General features: G+C 40.0%; 2 protein-coding genes across 4 annotated transcripts; both read right to left on the bottom strand.

Moving 5' to 3' along the window:
- Positions 1–281: 281 nt before the first annotated feature.
- Positions 282–10,380, bottom strand: aldh3b1 (aldehyde dehydrogenase 3 family, member B1). Of its 2 annotated transcripts, none has more exons than XM_030141582.1 (10): positions 10,098–10,380; positions 9,072–9,305; positions 8,521–8,631; positions 7,822–7,942; positions 7,589–7,674; positions 6,021–6,102; positions 4,335–4,727; positions 2,770–2,936; positions 2,341–2,440; positions 282–1,019 (listed from the first exon to the last, which is right to left on the bottom strand). In XM_030141582.1, the coding sequence occupies exons 2-10, from the start codon at positions 9,231–9,233 to the stop codon at positions 832–834; spliced, it is 1,410 nt and encodes a 469-aa protein (XP_029997442.1). In that variant the 5' UTR covers positions 9,234–9,305; positions 10,098–10,380; the 3' UTR covers positions 282–831. The 2 variants fall into 2 exon arrangements, with proteins under 2 accessions (XP_029997442.1, XP_029997441.1); XM_030141581.1 differs by having other exon boundaries at positions 9,072–9,241; positions 10,098–10,379.
- A 1,640-nt stretch (positions 10,381–12,020) lies between these two features.
- LOC115424371 (serine/threonine-protein phosphatase 4 catalytic subunit B) lies at positions 12,021–20,300 on the bottom strand. Of its 2 annotated transcripts, none has more exons than XM_030141591.1 (9): positions 20,144–20,300; positions 19,187–19,486; positions 15,870–15,921; positions 15,737–15,787; positions 15,543–15,644; positions 15,161–15,334; positions 14,954–15,080; positions 13,869–14,058; positions 12,021–12,990 (listed from the first exon to the last, which is right to left on the bottom strand). In XM_030141591.1, the coding sequence occupies exons 2-9, from the start codon at positions 19,294–19,296 to the stop codon at positions 12,861–12,863; spliced, it is 936 nt and encodes a 311-aa protein (XP_029997451.1). In that variant the 5' UTR covers positions 19,297–19,486; positions 20,144–20,300; the 3' UTR covers positions 12,021–12,860. The 2 variants fall into 2 exon arrangements, with proteins under 2 accessions (XP_029997451.1, XP_029997452.1); XM_030141592.1 differs by having other exon boundaries at positions 20,175–20,282.
- Between the last annotated feature and the right edge of the window lie 95 nt (positions 20,301–20,395).

Here is a 20,395-nt window from a genome sequence, read left to right as displayed (position 1 = left end):
ACTTTCTCAAATGAAAATGAGATTTGGAAAGTTTAACCTGGTTGAGTGTGAGGTTTAGTTGAAGCTGAACACTGACCTCTGACCCCCTCACACTACACTGTATCAAGAAACTCATTCCTTCAGAGCTAATAAAACCATGTGGATCTGGATTGGAGATCCACAAGTTTCTACTGTGGAGAACTTTTGTCAGACTCTACAATGTGGAGATACAGGTATAAATACTAGTTTGATTTGATTGGTCTCCTGTTAGTTAGAATCTATTACACACTGTACAGACATGATACATAGAAATTCAAGAGTTTATTTTGAAGATTGTCATAAATAAAAAAAAAAAGGCCAGAATGAAGATATAAAATGTAGAGAGGACATAAAAATTTGTACATTTTATGCAAAGACTTAAAACTCCCTAATCCCGTTAGACAACAGAAACTCCATCCAAACAGGTTGTTGAAAACATTCGACACTGACCTCACCATGTGAAGATTTAAACACAAACGACTAAAACCAGGCAAAGAGAGAAACACGGGTTTGATCATAAAACATGAACAGAGTTCTGGTTAAGGATCAGAGATTACTTGACATAGTTACAGTTAGTGCCAATAAGATCCCAGTGATGAAGAATTTTTCTTTTTTTTTTTTTAAATACTGATAGTAGAAAATGGTTTGTAGTTACAGTGGGATTGGTAAACAAGATCAGGAAAGTCTGTTAGGGAAATCAACTTGTATGATCATATAGTGTCAAGAAGGATCAGCACCTTAACATAGAAGTGCAGCCCAACTCCACCTTTACCTGACGTTTCCACTCACATAATAAAAATCTGGTCTTCAAGGTCACATCAGTGCACAGCTGCTCTTAGGGGAGGCGGTCCAGCGTAGCCAGCCCAGTTTGTCGTCTCGGTATGGGGGATACCGTAGCCCGTTGAGTCGCTCCAGAGCCCACCCACGCAGCATGCATGCCTTCCGGTGGCTGAAGGTCTCGAAGCCCCAGCGGCCGTGGTAACTGCCCCAACCGCTGCCGCCTGGGGGAATGAGGGAGGGGCCAACAAACAGATCAGAGTACTATTGGTTGACCTCTGATGAAAACATCATTGGTTTGCATCAGATGTTTGGTTCTAAACTGAAGTACGGGATTGACCTAATGACAGCAGAGGTGACAAAAGTACTCTCACTGTGTACTTACGTAGAAATACAGCTACTTGTGTGAAAAAATACTCTCGGAAAAGTAGAAGGACTGATTCAACTCCTTAAGTAAAAGTAAAAAAGTACAACTTCTCAATTGTAATGAAGTACAAAGGTAAAACAGCATTTTTTGCCATGAATTAAACAATATTCATTTAACCAGGTAAAATCATAAAAGTTTCCATTTTCTAATTCCACAGTGAATGGTCCTGACCAGAGTCCTGCACCGGGTTGGGTACCCAATGGACAAGCAGGGACGGGTACAAAAAATAAATAAATAAAAATTATAAGAATTTTCACAGGCACAGGTAAAATGAAACAAAATGTGGGCGGGTAGTGGGCAAGTAAGAGAAAAAATAAAAGAAGATTCCTGGATGAAAATAATTTGCAGGAAATTAAATGATGATGATCATCTAATTTCACCGCAGTTGATCCACAGCCAGTTTGTTTTATTTTGAAGTGAGCTTCACCTCTATTTACATCCGCCCAAAGACATCACTGAGCAGCACATATTAGAGATTTACTGATGGCGTGCGTTTTAGCCAAAAATAAAGCCCTTATAAGCTAATTACTGAGTAGACAATGCATTTAATCACGGGTCGGGTTGCGGTACTCAGCTTTGCGGGTACGGGCAGAAAAGTTTGGAAAAAGTGGACCTGTGCAGGACTCTGGTACTGACCCTGGTCACAACCTGTGCTTCCTTCTCTGCCACACTGATTTTCCCTCTCTGAAGCGATGTTCAGCGATGTTCTATCACATCCGTTTAGTTTGAAAAAGTAACGAGCCTATTCTGAAAATGTAAGGAGTATAAAGTACAGACATTTATGCAAAAATGTAGGGAGTAAAAGTAAAAACTTGCCAGAAAAATAAATACTCAAGTAAAGCACAGATACCTAAAAAATCTACTAAAGTACAGTAACGAAGTACCTATTCTTTGTTACTTCCCACCTTTGAATGACAGAGGTCCATGAACATTGTTTAGAGATAAGATGAATGTAAGTCTAGGCAGTCTGTAGTAGGTGTATAGGCTGAGTCTTACCATAGTTTTATAACTGGCTGCACACATCTCAGTACTTGTTAAATACAAGCCTACTCCGCTGGTCTACCATCACATTAAAGAAAAAGAAGCCAAATGAAGATTTGGAGCCAAGTTCCACCTACCTACACCTCCGAAGGGCAGGCCTGGTAGGCTCATGTGGATGATCCCATCATTAGAGACAAATCCTCCACTGCTGGTCTTTTCCAGAACCATGTTTATTACCTTAAACACAAAGAATCACATACTCAGCTTTATTTACAAAGCACTTTAAGAACAACCACTGCTGAAACAAAGGGCTGTAACTATAAAAAGATAACTGTAACTATAAAAACAAACATAAAACAATAAAAATACTTAAAACAAGAGCACAGTCTCATGCTAGGTCAAAAGCCTGGAGTAAAATAGGTGTTAAGATGAGTTTTTAAGATGGACAGTGAAGAGACCCTTCTAATGTATAGACTTAAGTTAGTCCATAAATACAGGGAACAGCGCCGTGGTGGGTTTTCAGTAGTGAAGCTGTAGTGGTTGTTGTAGTTGTTGTGAACTCTTACAGATGATTCATCAGAGAATACATAGAGGGCCAGCGGCTTCTCCCTGCAGTTGATGAACTCTATCCCTTTCTCCAGAGACTCCACGGTGATGATGGGCAGGATGGGACCAAAGATCTCCTCCTCCATCAGGGCGTCATCCTCAGTGACATCCACCAGCACAGTGGGAGCTAAAAAGAATGAACAACAAATAAGACAACAGAAAGAACATACAGTGGTTCTATGTCCTGCATTCAGCGATTAAAGTGAATCAGTCATCATTCAGGTCAGTAAACCAGTAATGGATGCAACATAAAAATAGTTTTGTTAGAATTCATGTGACAGCTCTGCTCAGAGTCTGCTTTTAAATATTTGTGTTATTTTCAACGTGTGAAACAGTCTGTCACTCTGTTCACCGAACCAGTCAACCCTGAGCATTAACTGACAGTGTGCTTGAGGCAAGTGTTTTCCTTCATTTTTCTTCCAAATGTGTAGACAATTAGATGTGCCTCATTTGTTGCGACTGCTGTTTACTCAACATAGCGATGCCATTTTTGTTTTGCTCAAGTAACTTTATGGCTTGGAGATGAGTGACAGAGCAGACACAGCTTTTATAGTGAACCGTAGGTGGTGATACACCACTGTAGCTGGATTGTACACAATAACTTTAACCATCATTTGGAAAGGAAGATTTCACAGGTGAAATTTCTGAAAGTGGAAATCTGCTTCAGTTGGTATCTATCTCCCATACTCTGGTTTCCCTCACCCTAAAAAACAAGTACATATGCGTTAATTCTCCTGTCGGTGATAGGGACCACAGTACTGATGAACATCTGGACTTGGTCCAAGTCTTCAACGACAGCTAACTGGTACTGATGTGAGAAGTGCTAATTCTAGGTACTGTATATATTAGGATGGGAACGATGCAGAGATTACATTTCCAAGGAATGATTTAACCTTCAACAGACATTTTAAAAATGCACACGTGCAGACTGGCATTTGTATAATTATTTGATCACCTTTCCTGAATTTCTCTTTATTTTAGTGCATTTTATTTTGTTTTAATTGCTTGAGATTAGCTGTTTTTATATTGTATGGTATTTTATTTTGTAAAGCACCTTGTAACTCTGAAAGGTGATTTATTATTATCTTAATATTATAAAAGTTAAGTGGAGTGTGTGTGTCGGCATCACACAAAAGAGTTGACTGCTGCAGTTTGGCGTACTTATGTATGTGTGTGTGCTGCCCCCCCTCACAACCCACCCTTGGTATTGACAATGATGAAGTCCAGGAGGTGAAAGATAACTATCACAATTCAAACAGTTGTAACTGAAATACATCAACTATCATATGTAAAATAATAAATATTATGATTTACCAAACAATTTTCATGTCAGTACTTAAAATATAATATAAACTAACTTCTTTTCCCAAAAGTTACCTCTCCCCAGTATAAGACCTACCACATCTAGAACCTGTGGTTCCCCACAGGTCAACGCGGTAGTTATTATAATACCACCAAAAGAACCCACAAACACATTCAATTCCATGCCAGTTCCTCAACATGAAAGATCCTTTCTTCTGCCTACCTATGTACTTATCCTCTTCATTGCTCTCTCCTCCCACTACCACCTTGCCCTTTGACCTCCCCAGCAGATTCATCAGACGAGTCCAGTGTCGAGGAGACACAATGCGAGACAGGTCAGGGCAGGTCTGAGGATTCGTGCCGTAGAAGTCCTCGAGGGCCTGGCGCAGAGCAGGCACCAGGGTGTCCTGGGTGGCCCGTGTGCACAGTAGATAGTCGGGCGCCACGCAGCTCTGCCCAGCATTGAAGAACTTGGCCCAGACCAAGCGGCGTGCAGCGGCCACAATGTTCACATGTCCATAGATGAAACCTGGACACTTACCGCCAAGCTCAAGGGTCACGGGGGTCAGGTGGACTGAAGCCGCCTGCAGGATGCTACGAGCCACAGACTGAGAACCTATGACAAACACATAAACAAAGGAGTTCTGCTCAGACTTCAGCCTTTGCTTTATTAAATAATATAACCTATAATATCATGTCAGACTCATTGCAACATATTACAGAAATATCTACAGCACGTTACTAACCCTATTATATCCTGTCTCATTTACCCATCATCTCAATGTTTGCCATCATCAGGGGAATATTCTCTGCTGGGTCAGTTTGGATACGATTGGTTTCATCAAACTCTAGTTCATTTTCTTAGAATGTCCTGTTTGTTTGGCAAGGTGTGGATGCACGATTGAGCTCTGATGCAGATCAAAGAAGCAAACTCTGGTTCCTCTAAAAACGTATGTCTCCACTTCAAGTGAACCAAATGCAGGAAGCGGACTTCTACACAGGGCATTGTGGGTAAATGTGGCAGAAACTGAAGTTGCCCATCATAAACCAATAGCAAGGATTCTTACTGATTGTTTGTCTTGTTTTCTGTTTCAATAATTCTTGAAGCAGTGCCACCACAGGTGAGGAAGGGAATATGTTCTTCAAAAGGTTTGTTTCATCTACGAAAGTGCAGTATGAAAGCAAAACTCCAACCAACGGAACGTTTCAACCCCAATCAAACAGAGTCCCCAATCGAACCGAGTCCACCATGGACTATTAGGTGCGGAAACGACCAAAATCCAGCCAATGCAGTGGTATCAAGTCCATAAACTAGCATTTAGCATTAACTCACCCCTGACCCCTTCCACATGCCCCTCGTGCAGTTCTGTCCTTTTTGTTCTAATATGGTCTCCTCTGGCTCCAAAAAGTCAAAATGGTGAAGGCAAAAATGCTAACTACCAGCTTTAAATACAACAGTTTAGAAAGCACTGGGTGACATCACAGTTCATACAGTTGTCATATCTGGTCTGACACAACATGACAACACAAAAGTCACACATTAACACAAATAACCTAATAGATGGAGGTAGTGATGAAGCCTTTGCCAGTGTCTGTGAGTTATATAACTGAGTCTGACTACTTTGGACAGAGCCTCAGGATTCAGAAAAGGCTGTCAAACCCCAAAGGAAAGAATATAATATACAATATACCCAGACGGTCAGCAGTGGAAACTAACACTACTACAAAAGTTCTGCTACAAATACTGCCAATAGTAGGAGTCTATTTTTTAATCTTAATCCAACCAACTATACCATTAACAGTCTACGTATGGATATGTCTTAGGGAGTATCACAGATTGAACAAGCACCTCCTTTTGGATCGACACATTGTGACCTATTGCAGCCGGATCTGTCCGGGATCATCTCACCCGTGTAGAAAATGTGGTCAAACCGATTCTCCAGCAGGGCCTTGGTCTCCTCTGGTCCACCACGAACAACTGCATAACAGTCCTGGAATTACAAGGCGGGTAATCAAGGAAACTTGTTTAAGGACCAGGACCGGTTCTAGCCAATCATTTTAGGGTGGGCTGGTTGAAGTAACAGGTGGGCAACTTGGTTATGTACAGATGATAGCGAAGCCAAATACTGGTCTGAAGGCTGACAATTTGAATTCCAGTCCTGACGGCATTGAAAAGAAGTGGTTTGAAGGTTTATTTAAGAATAAGAATCACTTTATTGATCCCCAAAGAGAAATTCAATTGTCGGGCAGCTCATCTGTGTTCATTTACTCTTTAATATAAAATAAAAATGATTTTAAAAGTCCTTCATGCATATTTTGTTTCATTGGAAGAGCTTGAAAAATAAAAGAATGAATACTAAATACTAACAAAAGAAATTATTCTCACTGTGGCCAGAATTTATACAAAAAGCAGGCAGTCTACTCTTGTTCAAACTCAGACTGAAAAGTGGCACAATAGAACCACACAAATTAAATTTGGCCAGAAGTAAAAATAAAATAACTAAATTATATTTTTTCATATTTCACAAACCAAAAAGTCTTACTCAAATTCAATCTAAAAAGTGACAAATGACAAAAAACAACAGATCTTTTTTCCATCTAAAACCCTGAACTTTAGACTCAAATGTCAGTAGAACTATATACATATAAACCAATAGGACAAAATTATTATAATAATTAATATAATTTAATTTAGTGACAGATAACATTTACCCCTCACTCGGTTTTTGTCCCTTCCTTGGGTGACAAATAAGAGACAGTGTGTGTTTTTTACTGGTGTTGTGTTGCTCAATGTGTGTGTTTTATGGCGTTACTTTAGTCAGTGTGTGCGTACATAAGGTGAAGCCGCTGCACTGGGCCGGCTACTCTGCAGGAGCCCAGAGAGGGTGCTCAGTCCAAGAGCATGTCAAAAATTCACAGATACAGTGAAATTCTGATAGAGAGAATCGCAGTATTAAACAGAAACCCTGACAGGTGCAGCAGCGACTGAGAAGGGTTGTTTATTTCACACAGCTCAGAAACAGACAACACAGCTGTATGAGCGAATGAAGCGCTTAGGGAATGCAAAGCAACAATGACAACCAATCACTGACGGAATAGGGTGGGCTGTAGGCTGCCCACCCAATCACATTTATAAGGCCCAATAGGAGTGTAGTCTGTTATATTTTTCTTTGATTGGGTGGGCAAGATGGACATACTTGGGTGGGCTAAGCCCTCTCCTGCCCATGCCTATCGCTGACCTCGTTAAGGACCAGAATTAAAACAAGGGTGTAATTTTAGTTTTTGCAGAATTTGGTGGTACTAAATATCAGACTGGTGAACTTAACCTCTGTAACAGCACACACTGAGCTGAAAATATAGTATAGTACAGAGCACAGATGCCAAACAGGTTTCTACTCTCTTTCCATCATTAAATGATTCTCATCATGACTGGATCAGGTTCTAGTCTGAGGCCTGTGTTGACGGGAGTGCTCATACCTGAGACAGATATCTGGGGATGAGCTCTGCCATTAGATTCTCTGTGGCCAAGCTGATCTCTGAAGGTTTGATCACAGCACAGTTTCCTGAGGCATCAACATAGAACACATGTATGTTAATGAAACCACAACCCTTAGAATGATCACACATTCTTCACCTAGACCTGATGTTTATTAAGGAGTGTAGATTATGGCAGAAGTAACACCACATTGTAGTGATGACACTGATAGTACCTGCAGCGATGGCTCCAACCAGAGGTAAGAGGAGGAGCTGCAGGGGGTAGTTCCACGGCGCAATGATTAAAACTACCCCTAATGGTTCCCTCTGAACAAAACAGTCGTCAAACCTTGTGGCCTGACAAAGACAAAACTAATTAATCAGAAAAATCATACAAGACAAGTTGAAAGGACTTTTTTTTTTCTGCGGGGCATGATAGATGTGGAGCACTGTTTGGTAATGCAATTTTCAGACTTAAAACATAACTGATTATTTCACAACACAGATTTCTCAACTTCTCTCTTCTCTGTAGCTTTAGGTGTAGAAACGTGTTAACATGAGGGTTTATAGGGATTGACTTGCTAACACACCAATTGCTAATTATGTGAAAAATGTCATACTGTCCCCACCAAATAATGAATCACTTACTCCAAACTAAAATTTAAAAAATTACATTTATGAAATATTGTTGTTGTTTTTTTATCTTTGAGGTGCCCATAAATGCTAAGTACTGATGAAGTTAAAAAGACTGTATTGTGATTTAAATGCAAATAAAAGGAAAAACCCACATGAGGTGTCTTGGTTGGATTTCAGGCTACTGTGTGAGTCCAGAACAGCTTCACCTTAGGTTATTTTCAAACTCACTATTCATCGAGTGACCGGGCTTGTCCTTTCATTTGTCACCTGTGTCTAGTCCGTATTTTTTGTCAACTCACCAGACTTTTGCTGACATACTCTGGCTGCATCCAGCTTCTCAGATTGGAGATGGCGTAATGCAGCTCATTAGTTAGTATGACAAGCTCAGACAGGATGGCCTCAAATTTTGGCTGGTGTGACAAGATATCAAAAAGAGGCAGTTAGTGATGTGTATTGAAATATAAGCATTTACACAAAAATAGATGTGTGCATGAATGGGCTCTATGCACAGCCCCATTACTTCCTTAACTTCAGGTGGCTCCTCTATTTCCTGTCTTTCATTATTGGACACACTGATTAATCCAGGTGTGTCTGACCACAGTGGTCACAACAAGAAGTAGCAGACACACCTGGATTAATCAGTGTGTCCAATAATGAAAGACAGGAAATAAAGGAGCTGCCTTAAGTTCAGGAAGTAGTGGGGCTGTGCGTAGAGCCCATTGGAGAGAGTGTACAAAACTAACAGCAGTCATGATTAAAGCAGCCAAACATTTGATTTTAGATCAGTGGGTAGACAGATAAAAGTCTGACTGAGTGACCACTTGTCAAGGCCTTGAGGACAGTGTCGAACCTTGGCGAGGTCTTGGTGCAGCGCCTTCAGAATTTGCTCCTCATTCTCGTTGACCATGGCCATGAGATTATTCAGCTGCGTTCTACGAAACTGCTCTGGTACTGTGATTCCTGAGCGAAATGTAGCACGCAGCTTCTCCACAACCTGAGTCTCGGTTGCCATCTTTCACCCTGGAATGTACAGTAAAGACACACCGGCTGAGGAAAATCCAACCAGCAGTTTTCCAAACACCATCTGACAACAGGAAGAGCAACTTCAGATTTGAGGAAATGAAACATGCAAACATTTTACTTATTGACTACAATGGTCAGATTTAGAGTGATTTCATGACCACGTGACAGTAAAGCTGACATTGATCTTGTAGCATTTGCAGACTCTGGAGAAAACCAGTTTATTCTGAGTGTATTGCTAAATATTACCAATAATCCTCTAAAATTTCCTGGATAATTCCCTGCAGTCCAATGGAAGAAATATGAACTTGGTCCACCTTAAGTCTGAAATCACACTGGCAGTATGAGCCTACTGGTGAAAGTGGACCAGAGGGAGCTGGACCAGAAAGACCAGTCCAGGTGACTCAGCACAAACAAGCACACGAACACTATTACTTTTTCCCTTCGAAAAGACACACACACCCGGCCTTATTTCGCAATATTTGTCAGCATGCTTTAATATTCTACAGGAGTTAATGGGCCGAATTCACACGAAGACCATTGGGTTTTATGACATGTCCTGCACATGTAGAAATATTTTCAGTAAGACACAAAAGCAGAACAAACAACATTAAAGTGTGACGTTTTCTAATCAGATTTCGGGCGGCGCTCTTAAAATGCTACGAAGAACGTGAAGGTAAACATTTAAAGGGCGACAAAACGGTCAATAAAGACTTTACATAAAATATAAGAACATTTTACAGCAGTTGGATTATGAACACAGAAATTCAATCCGTTTTCCCTCTTAAACATTCCCCGTAGTGGGCTTGTCTGTGTGACTTGATTGATCCAGGGACACAGAGTCAGGTTTACCCACCTGAGAGTGTCCTGGTCCGGGTTGAGTCTGCGAGGTTCAGCCCCGAAGAATGGACCGAAGTACCGACCACACACGGACGGAATCACCGGCGGAATCTCCAACTGCCTGCCTGGTGTTTCCAGCGTGGACTGTTTTTTTTAACTACCGGTTCTCTTCTAAATGTGTGTGTGTGTGTGTGTGTGGGGGGGGGGGGGGGGGGTTAGATCTGGAAAAACGAGACAAACTTAATTTAACCGGAAGTGGGAGCGCGCATATGTCTGTCTGTCTGTCTGTCTGTCTGTGTCTCCTCGTGTGAACCCGCAGATTCATTAGTCTTCACCAATAACTGGTTAAACTGGTCAGTGACTTTTTATATGCCCTATAATGACAGTGTTGGGGGCCCTGGGTGGGTGGGGTCTATAACTACAGCCCACCCTGTGGTGTGTCCGGCCTGTCACAGAGAGCATAGCCCTAAGAGGCGGAGAACAGGTGAGCAGTTCCACTACGAACACGTGTTAAACAGGAAACACAACATTACATAAAACATGGTGCCATTAACTGTCAGATTGTTTGCCTCAGCATAATTGCTCAAATTGTGATATTTACATAATGTTACTCTCCTCACACTGCTGCTTTATTTTATGCCGAGACCACAACTTGGCCAAAAATAGGATTTAGGCCAGTGTTTTTCAGCCTTGGGGTCGGGACACCACGTGGGGTCGCCTGAAATTTCTAGTAATTGATAAGTTACAAAAAAAAAAAAAAAAAAAAATTACTAATAAAAAATATATGGTGAGTTGAAAGAGACAATCACAGTACATAAAAGACATGACAAACTGTGAAGCTGAAACTGAAGCACTGTGGTTCTGTTTATCTTTCAAGTGTTCGTTGTGGTCGGTTTCAGATGCTGCAGCTCTTTCATAATTCATAGTCAGCCTTGTAAATATAAGCTGGTCTAAATGTCGTCTAAAATTTACATTTATTTACAACATAGTATAGCAAACTATTAACTGATCAAAACCAAATTAATTTTAAAAGTAAAAAAATAAAATCAAATTTTAAAAGGCTGTTTTGAATGTCTGGGATCACCAGAAATTTATGTTAAAATGGGGTCACAAGCCAAAAAAGGCTGGGAACCACTGATTTAGGCAATTATGCAATGAAGCTAATGAAACTAAGTGTGAACTGTCAGTTTTCTTATTCTTGCTGTTTTCTAAAATGCTCTGAAGCTGCTTATTCTGTAAAAAATGTGATAAATTGGATTAAAGAAAACATAAATGTGGATAATCTGGAATATGTGGTGTCATCAGTACAGACTGGGCTACAGGAATGAACAGGTAAACAACCTGCAGTCTGATCCTGTTGAAGCTGCACCAACACCTTCACTCATCAGGTCTTGGACTGAGACAGTGATGATGATTTGCATATTTCCAGTCTGATCAACAGTTGTACAACTGAACTGCCAATTTGACTTGTAAAATTAAATATTAAACCAACAGCATCAGGGATGTAAATGATGGCAGAATCCCCCACCACTGAATGATCCTGTTCTTAGATACCTGCTGTTCAGATGTATTTGTAAAATTTTAGACCCCAAAATGACATTTATTTTAATGGAAGATGCTCATTGTCAAAAAAGGCATAAAAGTTTCTCTTCTGTTATTGAACCCAGTCAACATGTGGGTTTGGACTTGTGTATATGTGAGCTGGTATTTCACTCACTGGCCCCCCACCCACATGGTACTCACATCAGAATTACTGCACTAAAATGATGCTGATGACACTTTAAGTACTGCAATATCACAGATGGCCACTAGGTGCTAGCTTCACAAAAGCCTGTAAATAAATAAATATTTAAAAATCAACAGCAGGAATTTAAAGATTAATCAAAAACGTGATTTAAATGAAAACTCAAATTACAGTGAACCACACCTGAAAAATAAATCTGCATTAATACAAAAACTTTATTCTCACAATATCAAAATTGACAGACCTACAGAGATTTGTAGATTAAAATGAATTAAGAGAGAAAACAATGGTGAATATAGTGACTTGTTTTGGCCAGTTTTACATTTCAGGTATTTATCTGTGATGGTGCTGAGCAGCAGCACTGGCTTTGTTAAATAATGTCACATATGACAGAAACAGAACAAGATGAGGCGAGGGGGGAGAGCTTTGCATTTTTTCCTGGCAGCAACAATTATACAAAAAGAAAAAAACGAAGACCATATGCACATAAGGAATCCGGTAAATGAGAAACTGAAATATCCTACATCTGCATATTCTTTAAAAGAAATAAAAAAAGAACAAAATACTTCTAAAACTAAATGATAGAGTTCATCATGAAAAATACTATCAGTGGTGGAAGCCAGGCGAAGAGGACACGGTCATATCTACAGGGGGTGAGGGGGCTGACAGAACGTCTGATGGTCTTTTTTTTTTTGGGGGGGGGGCGCTGAACATGTGATGGTCATCATTTGGAGCTGAGGAGAAGTGACAACAGTCAGGCCCAGTGTTCACCTCACCCTGGAAACAAACCTGGCCCCTCCCCAGGCTGAAACTGTGTGTGTGTGTGTGTGGGGGGGGGGGGGGGGGGGGACTTCTAGTGGGTTAGGGGCAGGTTTTCTGTCAAACTGCTGTGAGTTCAGATGGACAGAATTGTCCAGTGGGAGCAGCAGGTGGAAAAAGGGTGGCTGGTGTGAAACGGTACTCGAAAAAACTTCATTATGTCATGGCTGTCTGCAACAAACAAACAAAAAAAAAAAAAAAAGGAAAAAAAAGACTTCACAGGAAATAGTCAGCTACTGGCTTCTTAGAGGGGATGCCTCTGGTCTCCTGTGGCGCTGCCTCAAATATGATGAACTCCCGCTGTAGATGCTCATCCAGCTCCAAGATGGCAGCGACGTTTCCACATCTGATTTAACCAGAGACAAACATGTTCACACACTAAAGCCTTTGTACATCCCCAAAAACACTCATCACCAGAGGTATTTCAACTTTATCAACTCCAGTAATGCTCAGTAATTCCACATCCACTAAGTTACCTTTCATTGTAAAAGTCCTTTGTATACACCTTATGTGACTTTTTTTGCGTTTTTTTTACATTTCTTTTAGTGATGTGTATTCATGTTCTATCATTTCATTCTACTTTTGTCCTTCATATTTGAAGGACAAACCAATTTCATTGTAATGGAATAGCCTGAACTAGCTTTAAACGCTGATGTTAACTTCGTAAACAGGATGAGATACGGCAGCTAAATGAAAATGTTACACTGAATAAATAACTTGCTTATTCATTGTAAAAAATACTTACAGAATGCATATATTTAAGGAATGTGATCCAGACAGTGCATTAGAAAAATGTCACACAGTAGATCAATACAAATCTATAGCAGCATTTCCTAAACCAGTCCTGACAACTCAGTTTTTCTTAGTACTTGGTATTTTCTTATTTCTACCTTCCTCAGTATGTCAAACGATATGTCATCTTCAGTCCATCTTAGCTCCTTAAGGACAACATGCCCATAGACCAAATCATTTTTTTAGTCAAAATTACCAGTTCATTTTGGTATTTGTTTAGTTTCACTCGTTCTTAAATTGCTCCTGTTATAGGTTTTTACTCAAATGTGAGGAATGGATTCACAAATAACATGAGGTTAAATCTATTGTGTTCACATTCCATCTACAACAAAATATAAGTCAATGGATATCTTAATATAAATAGTATTAAGGGCTGTAATTTTAACCCCCCCCCACACACACACACAGACACACACACACACGCACCCTTACCTGTAGCAGTAGTTGGGTGCTGACCACACTGTAAGCACAGTCTCGTTGAAGTGCCATTTGTATCCCTCCATGACCAGCTGGTGAGCTCGGCAGATCATGTGGATGTCGTTAGCAGCGTTGAACTGGGCCACCACATCGCTGCCAAATAGATAACCAGCACCTCTGGGACTCACACCCCACCCTGTGGTGTCTGACATCACAGCAAGAGAAAAACATCAGCCAGGTGGAAATAGGTGCACAACAACACAGCTGTGGATTCTAGAAAATACGGTGATGACAAGAATAACAGGAGTAGAATGGGCCAAGGAGTGGATCACTGATGAAATAATAACTCAAAGAACTGAATCTAAACTAGGTTTTAGTAAAGGACAGTCCTGATTCTTGGTTATGGCTGAGCAGTGTCAAAACTATTTTAAAATACACCAATACATACCCTGTGACTGGATTATATCAATATCACTACAAATAGTCTCAAAGAGTCACATTTTGTTATGAAGTTTGATTTAGTGACAGAGCCATGCATGGATTTTAATATCCCTTAAGTTTTGTTGTCACTCAAAATGAGAAGATGCTCTAGTAATATTCTGATACTGACAGTCATTAAGCTCACCTAGTCACACTACCCCTGAAGACCAATATGAATTAACCTTTTAAATAATTGTACATTTACTAGTGACACCCACATGAATGTCTCTCTAGACCCTGACCTTTGAATTTGCTTTCTGGGCAGAGGAATGACTGGTATTAATAGCATCAACTCTTTCTGCTGTTTTTATTTAATGTATGTTAATTGCAAACCTTACTCCAACACTATGATGATTTTAGATACTTTTTACGGGTGCTCCAGTGTACATGACTATGAAAAGGATTGAAAACGCCTTTCTTTTTTATTTTCTTTCTGGATGTTTGTCACATGCTCATTAGGTGTTCTGAACTGGTTTATGTAGTGATCTTTTTACAAACGCAATCAGCCGCATGATGCCATGGTTTATAGGGCTCATTGGTTTATTTCCTGGAACCTCTGTTTTTGATCAAAATTATTCCAATAAAACATGTATACAATGGAAAGAGTTAAATGTGTGTACCTTCAGGGTCTGACCAGAGGAGGTCACACATGGGCCCATCGTGGGGCACTTCCTGTTTTCTGTCAATGGTCCGGATCTGGTCCAGTGTCTGAATTGAAGGAGACAAACCACCGTGGACACAGAAGATCTGACGGGAACAAAGACAATGAATGTTAGTCATATTACACATGGTGTTTAAGTCAAAAGAATCCTAGGCTATTGTCTGACCTTTCCATCGATGATAGCAGACAGAGACAGGTAGTCGAAGATCTCGGTGCAGTATCTCCACACGGTGACCGAGCCGTACTTACGGAGGCATTCATCATAGAAGCCATACACCTGGGTGATTTGCCGAGACTCGTGGTTTCCCCGGATCAAAGTTATCCTGTCTGGATAACGCACCTGAGGAGCACAGCATGACCAATGTCAAATACACAAGTTGTTTTAAAAAAGCATGCATCAGGAAACAGGAATTACGATTACAGGTGGATTTTTCCTGGAGTCTGAGCCATATAAGTTCAGATCTGTCCTGGCCTTCGTAAAGAATTTGATGGATATCTGGTCTTAAAAAAAGCATGGAACACATCTAGAGGAAACAAGTCATATGTACCTTAAGCGCTAGCAGCAGAAGGAACGTTTCCACACTGTAGAAGCCTCTGTCCACAAAGTCACCCATGAAGAGGTAATTTGTCTCTGGGACATCTCCACCAACCTGCCACGGAGAAAGGAGTCAGAACAAGTACTTAAACATGTTTCAGTGTCAAAGCCATGAATGAAACTGGAATAAGCAGAAAAAAAACTCACTCTAAACAGCTCCTTCAAGTCATAGAACTGACCATGTATATCGCCACACACCTACAAATACATACAAGACACATTTAGCCCATTTAGTATGTAACATGCAACCACATTCAGTCTCATCTGAAATGGGACTTACTGTGACAGGAGAGTCTACTCTCTGGACATTGCTTTCTTCAACCAGAATTTCTCTGAAAACACACACACAGTAAAACATGATTGGCCTTGTTTGTGTTTGTGCTAAAACATGATGACACAGTAACTCCCCCTAGCTGACAGCATTTTCACCACAGAGGCAGGAATGTGTTTTGAATGGAAACAATGTGCAGTCGTCCACTCTGATCACATCTGATAAGCACCAACTCAAAAATGGACACCGCAAAACCCATGCTCAAGTTGATGTTCCACTATGTACATAAGAGTTAAGTTATACAGTGAACATTTAAGTCACATGACTCATCAGCTTTTTGCATCATCCAAGACATTCTGATCAAATGTGACATCATGTCTGGTACACAAAGTAGTGTAGACTGATGAATCCAAACCACTCCTTAATTTCTTTAATAAACACTGCAGCCCTTTCAAATGAAAAACACAAACTGAATGCTCTACGTCTTCTGTTTATCAACACTATGCATGACATAGCTGACAGCGCCACCTCCTGACAACACCACATAGCCTAGATCAGGGGTCACCAATCCTGGTCCTCGAGGGCCGGTATCCTGCTTGTTTTAGATGTATCCCTCTTGCAACACACCTGATTCAAACCATAAGCCTATCATCAAGCTCTGCAGAAGCCTGATAATGACTGTCAGGTGTGCGGGGAGAGGGAAATATCTAAAACATGCAGGATACCAGCCCTCGAGGACCAGGATTGGTGACCCCTGGCCTAGATTATTCCCTCGGAGACAGTATACACAAAGACACTTTTAGAACTGAAGAAATTCACTACCACACTACACCAAAATATGGATTTTTAAAAGTTTTTTGTCAAAAAGCACAAGTTGCCTTATGTGAAGTAATATATGAAGAGTGAATGATAAGTGTTCTTTTGGGGTCTGTGCACTATGCCACTACGAAACTGAAGACTCATCACAATAACGATACAGGTTTTTCTTTTGGGGTTATTTTGTTTACATTGTTGACTAAAGCATTTATAGATGTAGTCATCCATGTAGCCAGGGGAAATTCTGTACAAGGCAGTTGACAAATCAGACAAAAAGCCTGATGGGAATGGTTTGGACCCATCCACAGTGGACAAGGGATCACTGAATCAACTGACAATGATGTGAATCATACATTATAATGTCACGGTCACCAGATCAACCCATTTCAACGCCTGTGGGAGATTCAGGACCAATGTGTTAGACTCTCCACCTCCATCATCAAGACACCAAATGAGTCAATCTCTTTTCTTGGACCGGTGCTCATCACTCCAATAGAATCAATACCCGCAGTACACTCAGCACCAACATCTCCTTGCTAACACCAATCCTTGGTGGTTTTTCCCAATCAAAGCTGGGCAACAGTCACAAATGTTTTCATTAAAACAATTTCAAATCAGTCCGCATTCATAATTATCACAATAAATGATCTAATGATCTGGCCAGCCAGACAAATCAAAATACAGAAAATAAGAACAACTTATTTAACACGACAAGAACAATGTGTAAAGATGGTATTTGTTGCTTTGAACTCTTCATAGGAAAACGTAACATTTAAACAGTGATGAAATCTAAAGGTTGAACTTCTAAAACGATTATTACCATGTTTGGTAAATATTAATACATGCAGGAATTAAATTAAATTAAATAAAACAATAATATTTGAAAGTGTTTGAGACGATAATGAAAAATAAAATGACAAAAGGGAAATGCTTCATGATAAATATAACTGCAATACAAAAAGTATAACTGCTTTTCTCACACAGCTCTACCTCCATTTTTTCACCTTCATTTCCTACCCTTCATTTTAATCAGTGGTCAGTGGGAAGCTAAGCTTCATCTAAAAATCAACAGACACAAATCTTGCTTTTGGCTAAAGCAGTAATTAAATTCCAAAGAAATTACATTAGATTACATAATCTAATATTACTGGGATGGATTCCTGCTCACTGATGTGCAAAAATCAGCCCAAGTGAAAACTTTAGGCATGGGTCTCAACAGATTGGATAAGATCTGCATTACATTTGAAAAGCCCAAAGCTGGTGTTACTGCTCAGCTGGGACTGAAGACTTAGAAGTAAAATAATACCTCAAAAAAACAAACAAAACATTCCTACATAGATATTTATTTTGATGTTCAGTTCCAATGAGCACTACATTTATTATGGTATTTATTATTAGAGCTACAATGACAAACTGATCTATTGTCTATTACTGGATTAATCACCAGCAATTCTGATAAGACTTTGAGTTATTTTTATGGAAAAAAGGCTTTATTTGTTGTCTGAAGCAACAGTCAACAGATTCACTAAGATTCACTAGCCATAGCCCCATTTTAAGTTCCACTGCACAGTTATGCAGTTTCTAATAAAGTTGGAGTAGGGGTTGGCCAAGGGAAGGTTAACATCTAGATCAAAAAATAAATTTAAAATCATCTTTTGAAGACTTATACATTTTGAAAGTACATTATTTCTAGTGTCCAGCACAAGTTTTATTTATTTATTTTTTTATGTTTTTAAAATACTTAGATGGCATTATATTCAGCATAAATTTTATTTTTGCATTCTTTGTCAGTGCAATTCAAATCATAACTTTGATCATCTTCTATTGGACCTATATTATACTTATGATAAATTTTAAGGTCAATTTAAAAACCTTTAACTACTCTTTTTACAGTGGTTACCAATATCTAATAAACTGGGATAAATATAACTTAAGTATTAAATTAGTTTATTAAGGTGTTTGACTTAGTAGATATTATATAAACGATATATATACTGATAAATATACTGAATAAACAATTTAAATTTGTAATTATTCTCTCGTCCATCCATTACCATAATGCCTCTGTCCATGTGTTACCAGAACAATTAGCAAAGCTCTTGCTATTTTATGCCCTTAAATATTGAAAAAATACACACTGTTTACGGTTTTGCAAAACAGACACACTAGAGGACCACCAGTAAAGATCTGACAATTTCATGTTGAAATTGGAACCGCACTTTAAGGCAGGTTTTATAAAGTGGTCATAAACAGATATTAATTTTCTGTCCATCCGTTACTGAGGGGTTTTCACAATTTTTAAGCCAGAAAATTAGGTTAAAACATTTTTTTTCCAATCACACATCTAAAAGTGCTCATCATTCATCTATCTATAGAATGCTGTCGAACTACCACAAAAGCATATATATTATCATCTGTATAGATAGCTAAAACATTAAATTTAACAGTATACTGGATCATTCAATACCATAATCTCTGTGACTGTGTTGAAGTTCATATTCAAGCATTACCTGGCTTTGGCACACAGTGCTTTGACTTCATTTTCCTTAATGAGCTCACAGCGTCTGAGCTGCTCTATCTGTCGGTCCAGGTCACTGATGTCCCCCATTGTCACACACATAGGGAGAGCTGCTCACAAACTAACAGCACTAAGTCCTCCTCTCACACACCAGGATACAAGACAAAAACAGGCTCTTTCTTCCAGAGGCAACGCAGCAGACGTCACAACACAATCCCTCCCTCGGAACCAGGCACGGCTCTTCAACTCCTGCCTGTCAGGCTCTTGCTGTCAGGATGTTCTGGATGAGGAACTGTGGACGAAATTATACAGGAAGGAATTTAACGAGACTGTGTTGAAAAGAAATCAGCAAACTGAAAGCCAAATAAACGCTTAACACCAAGTTTGCGTTTGTTGTTTACCGCTTGAAATAACAATTACCACAGGTTTGTTAACTGATAATAATGCCTTCTCGATTGTTCACAGTACTAAGATACCCACATTATGTTTTGTTATGCGGTTTCTACGGCGCACCACACAAATCTGACGTTATTCGTCGAGGAATGCGAGGCCTATGGGCGTAGCTAAATAGTAAGCTAGCCTTTAGCACGTTAGCTTACATCACTGCTAACGACGTCAGCGAACAACTGATTCTTTGATAACTTAGCCAACCATTTTGTTGAGAAATTTCTGCCGAATGTTCAGGCTAACGTCTGCCAACTAGTACCGACCTACCACACATACATAAAATGCTGGCAAAACGATTAAATGAGTTCATGTGACGAAATGGAGGCTTACAGCCGGCTAACTACTGTCGAGGCACCCGGCTGGCTAACTTAGACAGCGGCAACATTGGTTAGCCCTTCTCGGCTAATTTCACAACCCAGCTAGCCTTAGCTAATGCTAAAACACATAAAAATAGATTCGTAGGCGGCCATCAAATCGACAAAACATGAATAACATATATTACGTGAATGTGAGCAGGACTTTGAAGACCAAACATCAGTATGTTTCATTCCGTAGACCGTGTACTCTTGCGTTGTTAACCGGCTGCTCCGCTCTTCTTTCCCCGGTATCGCCTGTGCCGGCTCACTCCTGCCCCGTGCCCCCGTGCTCATGAACGCCGTCGACTAGACCTGGACTTCCGGTGCAGGGTGCGCGCATCGGCGTCGCCCTGTGCCGGTTTGAGCCGGTGTTTCACTGATAGAGTGAACTTTGGACC

Source organism: Sphaeramia orbicularis, chromosome 8 (assembly GCF_902148855.1).
Source record: "Sphaeramia orbicularis chromosome 8, fSphaOr1.1, whole genome shotgun sequence".
Lineage (NCBI taxonomy): Eukaryota > Metazoa > Chordata > Actinopteri > Kurtiformes > Apogonidae > Sphaeramia > Sphaeramia orbicularis.
Note: the sequence above shows the minus strand (reverse complement) of the source record. Positions and strands in the feature narration are given on the sequence as shown.

What these genes read in the sequence shown, in the direction of transcription:
- aldh3b1 (XM_030141582.1), bottom strand. Translation starts at nt 9,233, where the DNA reads ATGGCAACCGAGACTCAGGTTGTGGAGAAGCTGCGTGCTACATTTCGC. An exon ending in TGCACCAAGACCTCGCCAAG is followed by an intron (nt 8,632 to 9,071) that starts GTTCGACACTGT and finishes TTGTCACACCAG; the next exon opens with CCAAAATTTGAGGCCATCCT. An exon ending in TGACCACATTTTCTACACGG is followed by an intron (nt 4,728 to 6,020) that starts GTGAGATGATCC and finishes TGTTTGTCATAG; the next exon opens with GTTCTCAGTCTGTGGCTCGT.
- LOC115424371 (XM_030141591.1), bottom strand. Translation starts at nt 19,296, where the DNA reads ATGTGTGTGACAATGGGGGACATCAGTGACCTGGACCGACAGATAGAG. An exon ending in GCACTGTGTGCCAAAGCCAG is followed by an intron (nt 15,922 to 19,186) that starts GTAATGCTTGAA and finishes GTGTGTTTTCAG; the next exon opens with AGAAATTCTGGTTGAAGAAA. An exon ending in ACTTGAAGGAGCTGTTTAGA is followed by an intron (nt 15,645 to 15,736) that starts GTGAGTTTTTTT and finishes TCTCCGTGGCAG; the next exon opens with GTTGGTGGAGATGTCCCAGA.